Genomic DNA, 17,130 nt, shown 5'->3' on the forward strand with positions numbered 1-17,130 from the left:
TCCCTTCTCCTCCACCCGCCCCTTTTCCCCACCTTGCAGTTTATTTGTTGAACTCACAGAGGTTTGACGAGGAGTCAACGAGGCGCAGGTAAAACAGGCACGGAAAACAGGCCTGCCGCTGGACCACATGCGTTGCTGAACAACCTGGACACACATCCATGCCCAGCCTTTGATGGGGAGGGCTATTTTTGGGGTGGGGAGGTGATAAGCAGTGTTCAGCCTAAATTCACTGGAGGGGTGGTTCTGTAATTCAGACTTTCACAATCAGTGGTCAGGCTTTGAGCCCCAGCAGGAGCCAAGAGAAGCTTCTCTCGCTGCAGAGACAGATCTCCTTGATTTGTCCCAGCTCTGCCCCAGGAAGCTCTCAAGAGGTCTGGACGCAGCAGCTGTGGCTGCCGACACCCAAACACCCACGTGTACATGGCTCCATGCTCCAGATACCAGATGCATCTGTTCCTAACAGCTTCACACTTCACCCCCAACCACACTCCACGAGGGAGGCTTCAGTGTTCACCTGGGAGTCAGGGAAGTTAGCATTCTCACCTGATCCATTGGCAGGACAGGCACAGTTGCACACCTGGATGTGTGTAAATACTGATGAGTGTGCTTGTGCTCTTCCAAATGGGTACAAGGCTTTGTTGCACCAGGGTGCATTTATCCAGAAGGGGAATCTCCACTGCTATTTTGGGAGTGCCAGGCCCACAATTTTTTCTGTTGCCTATATTATTATATAAATAAGTTTATTTCCACAAAAGGCTTCCCTCTGATGAGGTATGCTTGTGCAGTGCACAACTTGGATAGCTATACATTGCAGCACTGCTTGGATTGACTGGTTGTTTCCTTTGGCCTGGTCTCTTCAAACAGGATAAAACCACTTGAAGCTCAAAGATCTCAATTTCCCTTAATCAGATCCAGGATTCCTGAGACCCCTGGGAATGGTTTATCATTCTAGTTGAAGGCTGTTCACTTCCTTCCAGTCATGGGGTTCTTCATTCTGCTCATCTTGACTGTCTTTTCAGGTAAGACAGGGGAAGGAACATCTCTAGCCTCCAAACTTCCCAAACACCTTGCATTTCCTTGCCTTTCCTTCTCCTCTCCTACTTGGAGTGCTGGCTCAGTAGCTCGAACCCCAGCAGGAATGGGATAGGAAAATAACAGGAGGAGAAAAGAGATCCTGTTCAAATTCATCCTTGTTCTTAGCTCTGATAGGAGGGTAATGAGGGGAGGGAAAAATTTTTTTAAAAGGAGGGTTGCAAGAAATTTGAAAACCTCAGCTAAAATGTGGGCTCTGTATTCTCTCAGTGTTAAGTTCCCTTTCCCTGTCCCTTCCCCTTCGCCAAAGAGTGTTTGTGCAGATGGATAAGGCCGGGACTTTCTGCTGTCTGCCTGTGCCCGAGCCTAGAGGTGAGACCCCGGGGACTGACCTGGTGACCTTGACAGCTGCTGTGCCTCTTCTTGGGTCCCCACCCAGGCCTGTAGAGTGAGCATCACCCCATCTACTTTGTGGGGTGGATAGGAGAATAAAATATCAATTCATATGGGGGACGTGAACCTGCCATGCAGGCAGGTCCCAGGCAGTGCTTGTGGGGACCTAGCCCATCTCTGGAAGGCTGAGAGACAGGGGGCCCTGCTGCCCATCTCTGCTGCTTGTTCAGATACTTCCCCAGCCATGGTCAAGGGGGATGTGGTGTGCATGACTTCCTCACTACACAACATCCTAAGATGACGGTGCTGCCTCTGTAGGCCTTGCACAGAGGAAATGGAAAGTTTTGAGCTGCTAAGACCAGAACCTGACTCCCTCTGCTCTCAGCCCTGTGCGGCCGGCAAAAGCCTCCAAACCTTCTCAGGTTTTGAGGGGGCCTCAGCTGGGTAGGGAGCTAGGGGCACAGGATGTGCTCACAGTGAGCCTCGGGTTCTTCAAGCCCCCTGTCAGGCAGTGGTGAGAGTCTGCCTATATCCGTGTAGAGGGGGACACCTCGGGCCAGGCCACAAGACTTGCCTAGGGTTGTGGTAGTAGCCGTCAGGCTTGCCGGAGCCAGCACTTCAGACTGGCTGGCTTGAACGGCAGAGATTGATTTCTTCCCATTTCCGGAGGCTGGAAGTCCGAGATCAAGGTGAAGGCAGGTCTGGCCTCTTCTGAGGCTGCTCTCCTTGGCTTTCTTGTTGTGTCCCACATGACTGTCCCTCGGCCTGTTGTGTGTATCCTAAGCTCCTTTCTCATAAGGACACCAGGCAGGTGGCCTTAGGCCCTTTCTAACGACCCCACTGTAACTCAATTACCTCTTAAAAGGCTCAATCCCCAAATACAGTCATATTCTGAGGTGCAGGAAGCTAACACCTCAACATACAAATTTTAGGGGGACCCTATTTGGCCCCTCATAGTCACTAACCCAAAACAGGCAGAAAAAAAAAACCAGCTTTTGTGCTTTAACTGATTTTTCTGGGGGACAGCAGGGGCGGCAACATGTTTAAAGGAACATTGATACGTGTATGTGCGTGTGCATGCACGGGCACACGCTTGCCCTTGTGTGTTTTCACAGAGGCTATGGTCATGGATGAAAAGGTCAAGGAGAGCTTTGCGCTGGACACAACTTCTGCCACCTGCAGCTACAATGCCCACTATAAGGACCACCCCAAATATTGGTGCCGAGGCTACTTCCGGGACTACTGCACCATCATCGCCTTCACGCCCAACAGGACGGACCGCGTGGCCCTGAGAGACACGGGAAGCCAGCTCATCATCACTGTGTCCTGCCTGACCAAGGAGGACGCGGGCTGGTACTGGTGCGGCATCCAGCGGGCCTTTGCCAGGGACGACATGGATTCTACCGAGCTGGTGGTGACTGACAGCACGGGAGGCCTGGCCCATGATCTCTGGTCTGGGAAAGGTATGGAGCCTGTCAGGAGTCCAGTCAGGGGTAACCCACAGTCGTGCGTGTGCGTTACATGTGGTAACTACTCGCTGAGGCCGGGGAGAACCAAGTCAGGCTCCCCCTAGTTTCTTTGGGAGTAACCTCGTTTCTCCTTCCTTCCGAAGTTGGGTGGTTGCTGATTGTTGGGGATTAGCTTGGAATTCAGGGAAGAGTAGGGTGTGTGGGCTCTGGGGTCCTCTTGGAAGCTCTCTTTCCTGACAGCGATCTGGCTCATGGGATTTGGGAGAGGCTCATGGCAGCTAATAATTGGAAGGGCTTTGTGCTGCTGGCCAGGGAAGGCTCAAAGGTTGATATTACACATCTGTGCTTCATAGCCAGCCTTGTAGGTCTAGAATCTTGACACTCCATTTCTTGAGAGGCAAGTGAGGCTATGAAAGATGACCCAGGAACCCGGATGAGCCCCCTCAGAAACGGGGATGAAGATCACGGCCAAACCGGTCAGGAGTACAGTTTACATGGAGGCTGCTGGGTGGGTGAAGGTTGGACTGGGGCATGTAGAGGAAGGTCTGTCCAGGCCAGTCAACCAGTCTTTTGGGCCAGGGCTGAGTTCTCCAGATGCTCACCAAAATTCTTCTGTCAGTTGTTCAAAGTCTCTTTTCTACATGAGAAAGCCTCTGTCTTGGCAAAGAGCTTAAGGAAAGCACTAGCCTTTCTCTTTTTTCCCTCTGTGTCTTCTCAGTCCTTTCCGTTTCTAGGAGGGAGGTCTTTCTATCATAGCCCAGAGCACAATGCCGGTAGGAAAACAAACCAAGAACTTAAGGAAAGCTGTAGGAAGCCTTCTGGTGCTGGAGAGAGGGTCTTGCTCATACGTGAGCAACTACTCCTTTGTCTAACAAGTATCTTATTCAATGGGTGACATCCTCACACCTAGTGTGTTTCTACTGTATAGTTAGGCTCGGGATGAAAGAGGCTCACCTAAATGTCTCCTTAGTTTAAGCCCCCACAACCTCCCCAACTAGATTTGCCAGAGAAGGCAATAGGGTGGCCATGGCAGAGCTTTTCCCATTGGGTTTTGGTGGCTGTCAGGAGCACAGTGTGGCAATGATGTCATCTATTGGCTCCTTCCTTAAGGGTTGGACTGGCCCTCTTGTGCCTCTGGTGTCCCCTCCCATAGGCTTCAGCCTGGGACTCTCTAACCATGGGCCACTTCTAGTCCACACAGGGCTTTTGTGCAAATCTGCAAAGAGAGTCCCATCTCCAGGTGCAAGGAGCCCAGTGACCGGTGGTATATGGCTTGGCGAGCAGAGTGTGTGCTGGATGTCAGCCCCTACTTGTTCCCTCTACTCTTAGGGTGCCTCAGCTTGGGCCAGCATCTGTTCGGAACACAGTCTCTGACAGCCAGAGACGCAGAGAGGCAGAAGGCAAGGGCAGGTCTAGGGACTGGCTCACTAGACCCTCAGCACATTTTTTCTGATGCAGGCCTGTCAGGCAACAAGACCAGAAGCTGCAAGGCATCCAGAGTGGTCCACAAGGCCGATCGCTCCAGGTGAGGACAAATGGGCTATGGAGGTGCCGGGAGGCAGGCAAGGGTGACACAGCGTGGAGAAAGATCTGTCCTAAGGAGAGAGCAGTGTCTCACATGTGAAGGGAGGGACATGGCGCCCTCCGGAGTGGTCCGGAGTGCCTTTGGGACTTTTTCTCAGTCTCTGATCTGCTGCTCTCACGTGTGCTTGCCACCTCTCTCTCTGCACTATCCTTTTCTGTTTCATTTTGGCCGTTTCTAGCTCCTGAGCTTCTGTCTCCCCTGCTCAAGAGACCCCCCAGTCTTGGCTCTGCCTGCTCCAAGTCTGTTAGTCTCTGAGGGAGGGGCCAGACCCGCTCGGTCTGCCCACCAGTCCAGGTCCGATCAGGCTTGGGCTGGGGGACAGGAGCACTCTGAAGGGACACGGTGGCAGAGCTCCTGGAACTGGGTAGGGGGGGGGGTGGATGGAGCAGATCCCAGGAAAGTGGATCCTGGGCAGAGAACCGAATTGGAGCGACATGAATTCTGTCGGTCTGTGACTCCTTCCAGGATGTCCATTCTCATCGTCTGCATACTGATCACGGGCTTGGGGTCCATCTTTATAATCAGTCATTTGTCCAAAAGAAGGAGAAGCCAAAGGAGTAGAAGGGGTAAGTAGTCACTGGGGGGTGGGGATTAAGCAAAATGAAAGGGGCCAAGGAGTAGCTTTCAAATGAGTGAGTGTGACCCTCTTCCTGTTCCCTGGACCCATGGAGGTCAATGCAGCCAGCCATGGGCTGGGGGAGATTCTGCTTCATGGTGACTAAGGCCCCATGAGAGGTGACAGAGAGGGTATGGCGGCCGTGGTAAGTGGGACCACTTAGACTAGGGAGGAGGGAGGCCTTGAGACGACCACACTGTAAGTCCCAGTGTGTGGAAAGTCACCTGCCTCCCCAGCACACAACCTTCCAGAGGTAGACTTACTCTTTGCTTGAAACTTTTGTTCACCTGGGGGGACTGTCAAAAGACCTCTGGGGCCTGTGGGTAAGTAGACATAGAAAAGTCTCCTTGAGAAGGTTCAGGAATAGAGACGACAGGCCCACAGGCCTCAGTTCTGGTCTTCGGTCACCAGAGGAAGGGCCCTTAAGCTTTGTGCCTCCTTTTGCCCTTGGGTATTACAGGTAGAATCCTCACTAGAAGCCAGAAAACCAGTCAAGCTTCTTTTGTGATCCCCACACCTCTGGTAAGTTCCCTCCGTGGCTCATCCTGAGCCTTGGGCCTCACAGTTACCTGATCTTTAGGGATCCCCTTTCCTAACCAGAGGATAAGAATTTTATTCAGCAGGGACTCTGTGGATCTGCCCACCTTCCCTTTCTCTCTCTCTTTTTTTATTTTTGTTCACCTTTCCTTTGGGGCAGCATCAGAGAAACCAAAATCCTCAAGACCACCATGTGGTGGTTCTTCTAACTTCTCAAGGAGAGACAGGATAGGAAGAACACCACATACAAGTGTCACTGTTTGGCTATTAGGACTTTTTTTTTCTTTTTTTATGCTCAGAAGTCACAGAAGTACGTCGGGCCACAGAGGGACTGTATACATAGTTACGAGCAGGTTCCCCCCTCCTCTGGGTCTGTAAGTGCAGGAAACAATGCTTCAGAGAATGAGAGGAAACATGCACACACACCCACACACACACACACACACACGTGCGTACACGCACACACACACACACACACACACACCTGGAAGCACCTGCTACGGAAACACGGGGTAGAACTGGAGGAATCTGGAATTCAAAGCTAAGTCTGAGAGGTCTCATACTCTCCCTGTGATACTTTGGCCCCATGGCAGAGCAGGAGCCCTAAGAAATCAAAGGCCTGGCTCTCTTTTGTCCTCTAAGGGCTTTGGGAACTGGTGGAGATGGGGAAGGTAGTTGTGCCCAAGACCCCTCCCTTCAAGACACAATTATACTGTAGGTTTTTGCAAAAACCAGTGTCACTTCTTCAAGGCATGATCTTGGGTAACGTTTCACTTCTCTGGGCCCATTTTCTGCTATAGATTGAGGACCCCATTCTCATATTCCCCAGGAGTTTTTAGTCATACATTCACTCTTCTTTCAATGCATGGGGACCATGCTAGGTGTTGGGGATACAAAGGCAAGAAAAAGAAATGGCATCTGGCCTCATAGAACTTATAATGCAAAGTGGGAAGGAGACAAACTATCACGCAGATGAAAACTGTCAGCATAAATACTTGACAGGAAAGGCACACAGAGTGGTGGAAATTGAGGCAAGGGAATCCAACCCTACTCCGTTTGAGCAAAGAGTTGTGTGACCTGTATTAGCCGTGGCCTGCTTCCTCACATTCAGGCAATTGGAACATGGCAGCTGGAATCAAAGACCCGTCTGGCTTTGATGTCCCTGGGCTCTGCAGGGGTCCAGTGGCATTAAATCACCAAAGCTTGGTGAGAGGTGACTGACCGAAGGGCTTTCAAGTAATGACAGCTGATTTCTGCCCTGAGAACAAACTACGGTGTTCAGTCCCCATAAAGCCACCACGAGAGAGTTTGCAGCTTCTATGGCAGAAACATGCAGCAGAGGAAGGCAACAGATCTCAACTCGATTTCCTTTTTCTCTTCCCCACAAAATAGACAAGTCACTGAAGCCCTCCTCCTGTGTCCTGACTCCATAGAAAATGGCTCATGCTGAACAGATGTGACTGAAGATTTATTTAGTTTATGACTTAAGTGATGCTACAATAAAGTTGTCATGACAACCGACCCCCACCTTGTGGGAACCGATTGTGATCTCTCAGGTGTACTGCAGGACCCTCTGACTTGGCAGTGATCGCTTGCTGCTAGCTGAGAACAGCAGGTGCAGGTGAAGAAAAGGGGCAAAACCTGGCTCAGAGGGCCAGGAGATCACTTGTGTTTTCTTGGTTCGCCAATAAACTCCTGACTGGTGTTGAATGGACTCTCAGGTATGACTAACCTCTCCTGGGATATCCCTGGAAGTATGTTTCCAGGAAAATTTCAAGCACAATATTGCGATATTTATTTCTGCATTGGTATTACCTGCTATCAGAAGAAGGGGTATCGGCCAAACCAGCAGGTGTCAGGTTTTCTTGGGGGAAAGATTGTCCCCTCTGGGACATTGTCTGCAGACTGAATGGAGGCCGCTCTGGATCAGTCAGAAACCAAGGTGTGGTGAGTGAAATATTCAGTCACATCAGGAAGCACAAATCAAGATGGAGGGAGGCATCGGGAGCTGTGGGTACAAGGGAGGCTGTACTGTCCGAAATGCCAGAGCCACCTGAATGTCTGCACCTTCTCTCCCCATGTGAAGTCTTCCCTGCTATTTCAGGGAGTTTCAGGAGCTCCCCATCACTGCCTCTGCTGCCCCTCACAATCCTACAGGTTTGTTCTAATTCCACGAATGAGGGTTCCAGAGACTTTTCTTCTTCCCTTCCCTGGCAAAGACCTTTTAAATCTATGGTCAATAATTTAACTACTCATTTCACCCTCCAGCAGGACTAGGGGCACACCAGTTTTCATGGGAGGGAGACAAAACCTAAAACTTTGTAAGAGTAGGGTTCTGCTGTTAAAAATAGGAAGCTTCTAGAAAACAGAGGGAGGGTAATTAACATGAAACGTCATGTCCAAGTAGATGGTCCTAGGACAATGAGTCCTTCTCTGGGAACTGTGGGACAAGCCCTGGCTCTCAACTGGAAAGCTGACCGGACTTCTAGCTTCAAGGTCGGTAGTGTTGTTTGCTGTCAGGTGAAAGCTAGAGAGGCACTTCCCCAACCACCGACAGAAGAGCCTCTGCTGCCCTCCTCGGGCGGCCACTCTGCTGTGATGTGGCCTCTTCACAAGACCATATCCCCAAATTGTCTTTCTCCTTGGTCCATTCACTCCCACACTGGACCCACCCTTCCGCCATCTTCTCAAAAACCAGCTGTCAGGAGCTTTTCTGGATCGGGTCACCGGACTTGCCCTTGCTAGTTTCTCTGCCACTCTGCCTGCTCTGGGTGGGGCAGCATGGCCTGGAGGCAAGATGCAGGGGACTGCAAGTCAGAGGACTGGATACAAGTATGGCTCTGCCACCTCCTCAATGGGAGAGACTGGCTACATTATTGATCTCTTTGAACTTGAATTTCCCAACCTCAGTCTTTAAACATACTGCCTGATGTGCTATCTCAGAGAGATTTGGGGAGGCTGCTTTTCTCCCACTGCCGCTTTCTTGGCTATAGACTGAGCCCCAGTAAGGTAACACTCCTCAGGAATGTCCCATTGGAGGAGTGACCCGTCTGATGGGAGTCCATGGGTCAGAATCTGGGTGAACCTGCTCTGCCCTTCCTCTTCCCTTTTTAACCTTCTGCGTGCAGCTTTCAAAGTACACATGACCTCTTTTGTGACTCCCGGGCTCAGCTGAGCCACTGTTCAGAGACGGGGAGGGGAGGGAAGGGGATTGTCCCCTTCTCTGCAGCCACGTACATGCTACGTTCTCCAGTGCCAGATGTGTGATGAAGACGGTACTTCTCAGTTGGTTCAGAATCCAGGTGGGGATGGGCGCACCAGGTACCTGGTCCCCTGAAGATCCTCAACAAGGGAAGTGGAGAACTTCAAAAGTTACAAAAGGGCTTTTAAGGGACAATACCTCCTCCCTCTCCCTGCCCCTCAGTCCCTCGGTTATCAAGCTCCCTTGGCCAGGGGCAGTCACGGAGACCAGTTAAAGGTATTTTCTTTCAGAGACTAGATATGGACAAATATAGGTGCACACATACGCACGTGTGCGCACACACACATTCTCTCCTGGACACGAACAGAGCGGGCAGAATTCTGTTTAACAGCTTATGTTTGATATAACTCTCGGAGATCTTTTTTGTCCTAGAACACAGAGCGTCTTCCCTCTTTTGAATGGCTACATTGTACTCCATTGGCTAGTCCCCTCTCAACAGACACTGGGGGTTTCTTTGATCTTCCACTGTTGCAGAGTTGAGCATAGTGGGAAAACGGGCACACTCTGGAGCCAGCCCACCTGGGTGTGAGCCCCAGAGCCAGTGAGAACTCAGCACATTACTCGGCCCCTCTGGGTCTCCCTTTCTCTTCTAAAATGCGAATAATGACCATTGTAGCCTCCTAGTGTTTTTGTGAGGCTTCCATGAACACACATGCTGGGCACTAGGAGTGTACTTAGAGTATGAGGAGGCTCACCGAGTTTTAGGCAATTTGGTGAACACGACAATTTAAACTATGCATAATTTAAACCTTAAACAGGATGTATTTGCAGCTATAGGATTTAAAACCTGGTTAGCTTTTGCCAAATTGCCAACCATATCATTTGAATGTGTGTCTTTGTTCCCCACAGGGGTTTGTTAGCAGACTTTGTGAATGTTTCTCATCTCATGGATGGAGAACACCTAACTGTAGTTTTAATTACTATTTCTTTTATTATGAGTAAACTTGAGTATCTCTTCATCTATTGAAAAGCTACTTACGTTTCCCTTTCTGTGACTAACCCGGACTCATCCTTTGTGCTTTTTTGTTTCAATTTGATTTTCTTACTGAGTTGCTGATTTTTTTTTTTTTTTCTGACTGACTGACAGAAGCTCTGAGTATATTAAGAAAATCAGCCCTGTGGCTATGAGATGCTTTGCAAATATTTTCCAGGCTTGGCATTTTGAACAGTATTTTGTAAGTCCAGTTAATCAACTTTTTCTGGTTTATTGGCTTGGGGTCACATATTCAAGGCAGGGACCACTCATTCTTAAAGTTCTATATACTCCTAGTACTTTTACACTTTTTTTTTACAGTTAAATTTTTGATGCGTCTAGAATTTGATTTAAGGAGGGAGATGTGGATCTGATCTTATTTTCTTCCACATGGCTGCCTACCTGTCAAAACACTTTTTACAGATAAACCAATTTCCCCCAAATGATCGGATATGCCATCTTACTCAATCTTTAATAAATCTTTAGTAAATCTTAATAATCTTAATAATCTTTAGTAAATCTTACTCAATTTCTTCATGTATATCTATTTCTAGTCTTCTTACTCTATCCCATTTGTTTATTTGCGAACCATGAACACATTTTAATGACTCATGCTTGATTTAAAAAAAAAACACTTTTAGTTATTGGTTAGGGGTAGCCTTCCTATATACTTTTATTTGCTTCTTTTGATAAATTTTCCTGGATTTGCTTTCTGGTTTATTGTCTACATAGGGACTTTAGAGTAACCTCACTGAATGAAAAATAATCTTACTGGGGTGGGGGAGGGATGCCTGGGTGGCTCAGTGGGTTAAGCCTCTGCCATCGGCTCAGGTCATGATCTTGAGGTCTTGGGACCGAGCCCCACATCAGGCTCTCTGCTCAGCAGGGTAGCTTGCTTCTCCCAGTGTCCCTACCCCCTGTTCGTGCTTTCTCTCTCTCTCAAATAAATAAAATCTTTAAAAAAAGAAAAAGAAAATCCTATTGGTATTTTTACTGGGACTGTCTGTGGAATCATCCATTAGGATCTGGGGGGGGTTCACATTTAAATTTTTTGTTCCCATATAACATCACTTTGCATATCTTTTATGCTATATCAAAGAGGTGGACATCCACATGTGAACATTGCTTTGTACATGTGGAACTTATATTTGTGTAAAACTCTTGGGATGTACAAAGTACCATAGAAGATGGTACATCTTCCTTATTCTCAAACTAACAGGTAAACGTTATTAGTTCTGTTTTCACGAGGAAGCAACTACACTTACCAAAAGAATGCAGCTAGCTGGGGCCGAGATTGAGGCCGGAGCCCTGATCAGTCCTGAGCTTGTTCTGGGGTACCATCCTCTCTGTTTGGCTTCTGGCTATGGAGGAGTTCTGGATCTCTGGATGTGATAGGACCAGACAAATAAATGATACCGGAGGAGCCAGCACTGCAGACTGGTTGGTTTTATTTGGAAATCCTGCTCACTTGCCCATTTGGCTGGCTTCTCCCAAGCTGTTCAGTGGCACCAAGTGAGCACCCTTTGTGCGCTGAGCTCTGTACCACGCACTCTGGAAGAGGACCAGGGAGGCCGTCTCAGCCCTCAAAGGGCTAAGAGGCTGTCCATCCAAGCAGGAGGGCTGGCAGTGTCTTCTCAGGCCAACACTCCCCCTCGGTCTTCAAAACTGCCAGCTAACATTTCCAGATCCCACCCAAACAGCTCCAACCAGACCATGCTTTGGTCCAGAATTTGTCCTAAGGGGAAGTGATGAATAAAGACAGAGCCGAGAGTAAGCGGGACAGGCATCAAGCCTCACTGGAAAGGTAGGGGGAGTCTGTCCCTTTGACTGGAGCATAGACAACCTTGTCCGAGGGTGCAGAATGTTTCTCCGTCAGGTGTTCACTCTTCTCTTCCAAGATTTTGAAAGCTACGCTAGCATAGGTAAGTGCTTCCTCTGGGGATGAAAGCTGCAGAGGAAGAAGGAGGAGGAATGACTGAGTTCAGTTTGGAGGGCAGTGTCTCTTTAAAAGCCAGGGTCTCGGGGGCCTGGGTGGCTCAGTGGGTTAAAGCCTCTGCCTTCAGCTCAGTTCATGATCCCAGGGTCCTGGGATCGAGCCCCCACATGGGCTCTCTGCTCTGCAGGGAGCTTGCTTCCCCCTCTCTCTCTACCTGCCTCTCTGCCTACTTGTGATCTCTGTCAAATAAAATATTTTTTTAAAAAAGGAAACAGTTTTTAAAAAAATAATAATAATAAAAAATAAAAGCCATGGTCTCTGTAGAAGCCACTTGGAGGCTGTGGTCATAAAGGATCAAAGAGATCAGAAGATGCACGTGCCCAGGGTCCCCTAAACAGTGTGATCATCTTACCTTGGCCGGAGGATCACGGCTGGAGTGACTGTCCAAGGGAGTATCCCGGGCCCAGGGACTGGAGTGGCCTGCCACAGGGGCCAGGAAAGAGAGGAACAAGTCTCACCAGCGGGGCATGGAGGAATGGGAAGACCCTCTCTGCAGGCTGGGGGGCGAGGTGGGTGTTGGAGGTGGCAAAAGTGGAGGGGTAGGGAGGGCAGGGACAGAAGCCAAGGGGATCAGTTCCCCAGTCTGTGGAGAGGGTGCACTACCAAGGTTTTACTCCCCCTCAGAGCTAACACCGAGACTAATTCTCAATGTCAGAGCCAGAAGAGCCGTCCCATCTCTCGGAGACCGCTTACATTTCCTGTAGCTCTTCACGATGAGGAAGACAAGGACCAGCAGCAGCAGTGTTAGCAGGACCCCCACAAAAAAGGCCAAGACCAAATGCTGTACGCTGTTTTGGCAAAGAAAGGGAGCAGATGACCAGCTGGGCTTTCTGAAGGCCTCTGCTAAAGGCCAGAGGGTCACCGTTCCTGCCTGCGGGTCGATCCCTAAAATAGCTTTCATGCTGGCTAGGTGACTTTTACCCACTGCTTTTCAACTTTCTGCTTTGGGGTTCCAGAACTCTCTGAAACCTCAGTGCAAATCATGAGCTCTTGTCCCCCTCAAAAATCTTCACAAGCCCGCCCATACACACAGTTTGTCGACGAGCTGAGGGGATTCATGGATCTCCTGAGGGATCTCTCTCCCTGGGGCACTCTGGGTTAAGAACCACACTCTAAATATAAAAAACCGATTCTTTTTTTTTTTTTTTTCAACTGTTTCTGGTCCCTTTTCCCCAGCCCGCCCTCCCAAGTCCCATCAGGCAGGGCCGTCAGCACAAAATCCAATGCCATGTAGTGCAAGATGAGATGGGCGGGAGAATGGCTCGCTTACTTGGTGGGCTCCTGGGAGCAGTGTGTGGAGGCAATTGTCGGAGCTGTGGTGCTGACACTTGGTTTGTCTGTGAGAGAATGCGAAGGGACTTAGTGCATCTGCCACATCTCGTGAATCTTTCCAGCTTAAATTAAGTCCCCAGGTGCCCCACCCTATCCAAGCCCCCAGGGGACATAAACAATGGAGAGTCCCACTCTGTAAAAGGAGAGAACGGTGTTTCATGTCCTGGATCCTTTAACAAAAGTAGAACTTTCACTTAAAAACTTAAAAAACAAACAGCTACACCCATGAAAGAGGAGCCTCACGTTTCTGCAGCCCCGTGTGCCCCTTTGACAAATAAACACATCTCCTGTCCCTCCCTCCAAGATTTAATGGACCCCAGGGAAATGTGCTTCCTCGGACATAAGCAGACAATGTCAAGGCCAGGGAGTAGAGAACCAAAAGCAAAACCCAAAACTAGCATTTCCCAAAGTTTTGGGGAACTTGACCTTGGAAACTACTGCCTTTTTTTAGTGGTTCCTTTGTTTGCGGGTGGCTTTTAACAGTGTCTAGTCAAAGGCAGCCACAGTGAGTTCTCGCAAGGCCAGAGTCATAAATAGGGGGCCAGTAGAGGGAAGTGAACTACCTTGCCCTAAGCTACCCAGCTGGTCTTATACTGAGCACACAGACGCCCTTTACTCAACTTGGGAGGGTAGACTGTTCTCCCTGGTTCCCCTTGACACTCTTCTTGGCATTGGGTAAAATTTGATTCTTCCAACCTCAGAAATGTTGTCCCATTCAGCTCTTCAGTATCATTACTGGTTAATCCAGTCCATGTTAACTCAGTAGTGAGGCAGGTAATGGTTTCTGCCCTGGACTTACCATTTTTGGGTTCAGGTTTGGAACTCCATCCTCCCATGCTGTCTTCCCGAGAATAAAAAATGTTCCTCTTTGAAAGCTAGAAAGGAAAGGTAGCAGAGGGCTGAACTCTGAGGCTGTGATTTTGTTACCAGAGCAGTATCCATGAGAGAGAGGCTAATCATGGTGGGTGTTCTAGTGAGGACAGTGGTCATGGACTTTACATGGTGTGGTTATTATACCTCAGCCAACAGTCCTCAGCTTTGCAGGTCTAGAAATCTGATTTTAGCAGGGCTAAAATTCAACCAGAATGACTGATGGGTCCAGAACTGACTCATACCAACTAACTCCCAGGAGACTGATGTATAAACTGAAATGACATAAGGAACGTGTTGGTGTCACCAGTGCATTCTATCAGAACACATGGGAGAGCCATTTAAAACCACAGTTTTGCTTGGCAAACATTGAATTGAACTGAGTATGGGAGAAGATGAATGGATGATTTTAATACTGAATGTCATAGAGGTCTAATGTATTTGCTTCACTCCTCACTGGCAGCTGGGTAAGCTTTGACCGTCTTTCTTGTGAAGGCCCTTTCTCTAGGCTGTTTCAGAATTTTTATTCTGTTCAAGTATTATCTTTTCAAGAGTGTCAGTGTCCTTATCTGGGCTACGGTTCTACTTTTTACGTTAAGTTTTCTGTATTTTCCCTTTTATTTATTTGTACTAAAAAGTGTAAAGTACCTAAGAGAAACAGAGTAAAATCACCTGAAATCCTACTATTGATTATTATATTAATAATTTTGGAGTATTTCTTTTTAGTTCATCTTCCATGCATTTCCTAAAAGCTAGTTGAGACTTCATATGTCCTTTTCTGTTGTTGTTTTTAAGTTTTTTCTTTATCATAAACATCCCTCCTATGACATTCAAAACTTTCTATAAGCATTTTTAGCAACCATAAGTGTTTCAGTTATAGCTATATACTATAGCTCGCTTAACCAGTTTCTTTGCTGATAAAAATGGTCTCCACTTTTATTTAAATAACAGGACAAAGACATTTTAGGAAACCACAGTTTGACTTCATATTTAGGCACACCCATGATAAGAATTTTTGGCTCTGTCTATACCTGCTGTATTTTAAGGTAATTTATTTAGATTATAAATGTCACCTATTTTTTGTGTTTATTTATTCAGCTTTCAAAAGTGAATCAATTTCCAAGTCCTTGGACATGGGGAGGGTCGGGAGAAGGATAACTAATCGCCATTTAACCCTCTTACAACAGCAATAATAATAAGTGCGTTAGACTTGACCAAATAATATAATATAAGGTAAAGTGCCAACAGGGAAATCTGGTGAGAATTCTGAGACACAAGACTAGGAAGCCCATCATCTGCAGCAGAATCATCAGTGGTAACAATTTTTCTAGCATTTTTGCTCCTTTTCTAATTTAAAAGTCAACAATGCTCTTTGTAGAGCACCATAAAATAGAGACTATTTTTTAAAATATTGAAATATGTGTTTGCCCTAAAAAGAGCATGATCTTATGCTATGAATTTATATTAAACTTCACCACTGGGGACGTAGGAGATGAGACGATTGTAGGTTTCTGTAAAGTCTTAATTTTCAAATAAGTGGCTCTGAGTTTACAACCATCCCAAAGAAATGCCACCACAGCCACCTTTAAAATTTTGGGGGCCACCTCATATTGAAAGACAAAACCATCACACAGAGCAGCAGGAAAATAAATACTTACAGATCCAGGCCAAGAAAAGCAGGAAACACATTTCCATTTGAAAACAACGCCCCAAACATTTGACAGAGCATAAATTAAAATAGAAACAGCACTATATATACTTTTGCACATTTTGTCCAGTACTGGGAGACTCTTACCAGTTGCCACAAAATCCACTAGCTACGTGCAGCCACTCAAATACAACCCTTTCCCCACCGAATAAAGTTAAAGAGGAAAAAAAGAGATAGAAACCACTAGAAATTAGATGACATTTCCCTTGCATGAATAATTATTTCATCTAGATTAAAAGCATGGGGTAAATGCATTTACCTTCTAAGAAAAAGTCCGGTCATAAGATGCCCGTTGTCTAAGACTGAACTTTTCACTTGCTTCCGTGACTACTCCTACTTTTCAGAGATGACGAAATCATGATTTACTGCTACTACCCCATCAAGCTGTGTGTTGCAAAGATCTTGTCTAAACTTGAGGTCAGACTTCCCCTTTGAGCCCAACATTATATATATATATATGTTTTAATTATTTTTTAATCCCATGAACAGCTTCTCTTATATCTTTTGACACATGAACACAAGAACGTAAGGGTTAAGACAAGTGTATTTCTAATTAAGCACTTAACTACCATATTTAAGGATTCAAGAAGTTTGACAAAAGATAAGGTGGAGTTCCCAGCAATATGGCATTATCATTGTCATCAAGCACCTTCAAATATCACTTGTTCTAACCAGAGAGATGAGGTTGATAAGGAGGGACAAAGAGCAGGGTCAAGCAGAGTCAAGCGTAAGGTACTAGCTGGGCAGACATGAAGCGTGCTAGGAGTTATGGAGATCACTGAGGGTGCCTGAGTGGCTCAGTCAGTTAAGCATCTGACTCTTGATTTTGACTCAGGTCATGTTCTCAGGGTCATGAGATTGAGCCCGTGTGGGGCTCTGTGCTTAGCAAGGAGTCTGCTGGAGATTCTCTCTCCTCCTCCCTGTGACCCTCCTCCCAGCTCATGCTCTGGTGCTCTCTCTCTCTCAAGATAAATAAATAAAATCTTAAAAAAAAAAGTTATGGGCAATCCCTTTAGGGTGATGGTGAGTCATTTCTTTGTAAATATTTATCCATAAAATAATGTTAATAAAGTACTCTGCATCTTAAAAGAAGTAGTGAAAAGTAAAGGGAGGATGGATTTAGAATTTAGAAAAATAAACATATGGATTTAGAAATATTATCCAAAAGAGAATTTATGAAAGATTCACTAATACATATTCACAGATATTTAAGAAATTTGGCACACAGTAATTTCTAAGAACACCATAGAAGTTCTGGTCACTCCACTGTGTTTTGTGTTTGGCTCTGTAAGAAAACCTTGAGAGTGAAAATCTGATATTTAAGGATTCAAGAAGTTTGACAAAAGAAAATAATCCC

The 17,130-nt window shown here is 47.1% G+C and overlaps 2 protein-coding genes across 7 annotated transcripts in view; one reads left to right on the top strand and one right to left on the bottom strand.

Annotated features, from left to right (window-relative positions):
- Positions 1-7,339, top strand: part of TMIGD3 (transmembrane and immunoglobulin domain containing 3) — a 65,176-nt gene extending 57,837 nt beyond the window's left edge. For 4 of the 5 annotated variants that reach the window (XM_045081904.1, XM_045081907.1, XM_045081906.1 and 1 more), the window contains 6 exons: positions 865-1,019; positions 2,541-2,888; positions 4,353-4,419; positions 4,945-5,045; positions 5,556-5,617; positions 7,025-7,339. In XM_045081904.1, the coding sequence (XP_044937839.1) occupies positions 980-1,019; positions 2,541-2,888; positions 4,353-4,419; positions 4,945-5,045; positions 5,556-5,617; positions 7,025-7,036 (630 nt within the window). In that variant the 5' untranslated portion in view covers positions 865-979 and the 3' untranslated portion in view covers positions 7,037-7,339. Of the gene's footprint in view, positions 1-864; positions 1,020-1,308; positions 1,405-2,540; positions 2,889-4,352; positions 4,420-4,944; positions 5,046-5,555; positions 5,618-7,024 lie in introns of those variants that run through there. The other variant, XM_013044469.2, reaches the window with a different exon arrangement.
- A 3,959-nt stretch (positions 7,340-11,298) lies between these two features.
- Positions 11,299-16,172, bottom strand: CUNH1orf162 (chromosome unknown C1orf162 homolog). Of its 2 annotated transcripts, XM_004769773.3 has the most exons (7): positions 16,033-16,172; positions 13,995-14,070; positions 13,134-13,200; positions 12,557-12,651; positions 12,216-12,283; positions 11,711-11,815; positions 11,299-11,602 (listed from the first exon to the last, which is right to left on the bottom strand). In XM_004769773.3, the coding sequence occupies exons 2-7, from the start codon at positions 14,029-14,031 to the stop codon at positions 11,540-11,542; spliced, it is 435 nt and encodes a 144-aa protein (XP_004769830.1). In that variant the 5' UTR covers positions 14,032-14,070; positions 16,033-16,172; the 3' UTR covers positions 11,299-11,539. The 2 variants fall into 2 exon arrangements, with proteins under 2 accessions (XP_004769830.1, XP_044937843.1); XM_045081908.1 differs by lacking the exon at positions 12,557-12,651.
- Positions 16,173-17,130: the final 958 nt, after the last annotated feature.

This window comes from Mustela putorius, unplaced genomic scaffold, assembly GCF_011764305.1.
Source record: "Mustela putorius furo isolate JIRA1106 unplaced genomic scaffold, ASM1176430v1.1 tig00000585_pilon_pilon_pilon, whole genome shotgun sequence".
Lineage (NCBI taxonomy): Eukaryota > Metazoa > Chordata > Mammalia > Carnivora > Mustelidae > Mustela > Mustela putorius.

Coding starts and splice junctions, on each gene's coding strand:
- CUNH1orf162 (XM_004769773.3), bottom strand. CDS start 14,031: ATGGGAGGATGGAGTTCCAAACCTGAACCCAAAAATG. Junction 12,284..12,556: donor CGTGAAGAGCTACAGGAAAT/GTAAGCGGTCTC, acceptor CCCCTGTGGCAG/GCCACTCCAGTCCCTGGGCC. Junction 11,603..11,710: donor ATTCTGCACCCTCGGACAAG/GTTGTCTATGCT, acceptor ACTTCCCCTTAG/GACAAATTCTGGACCAAAGC.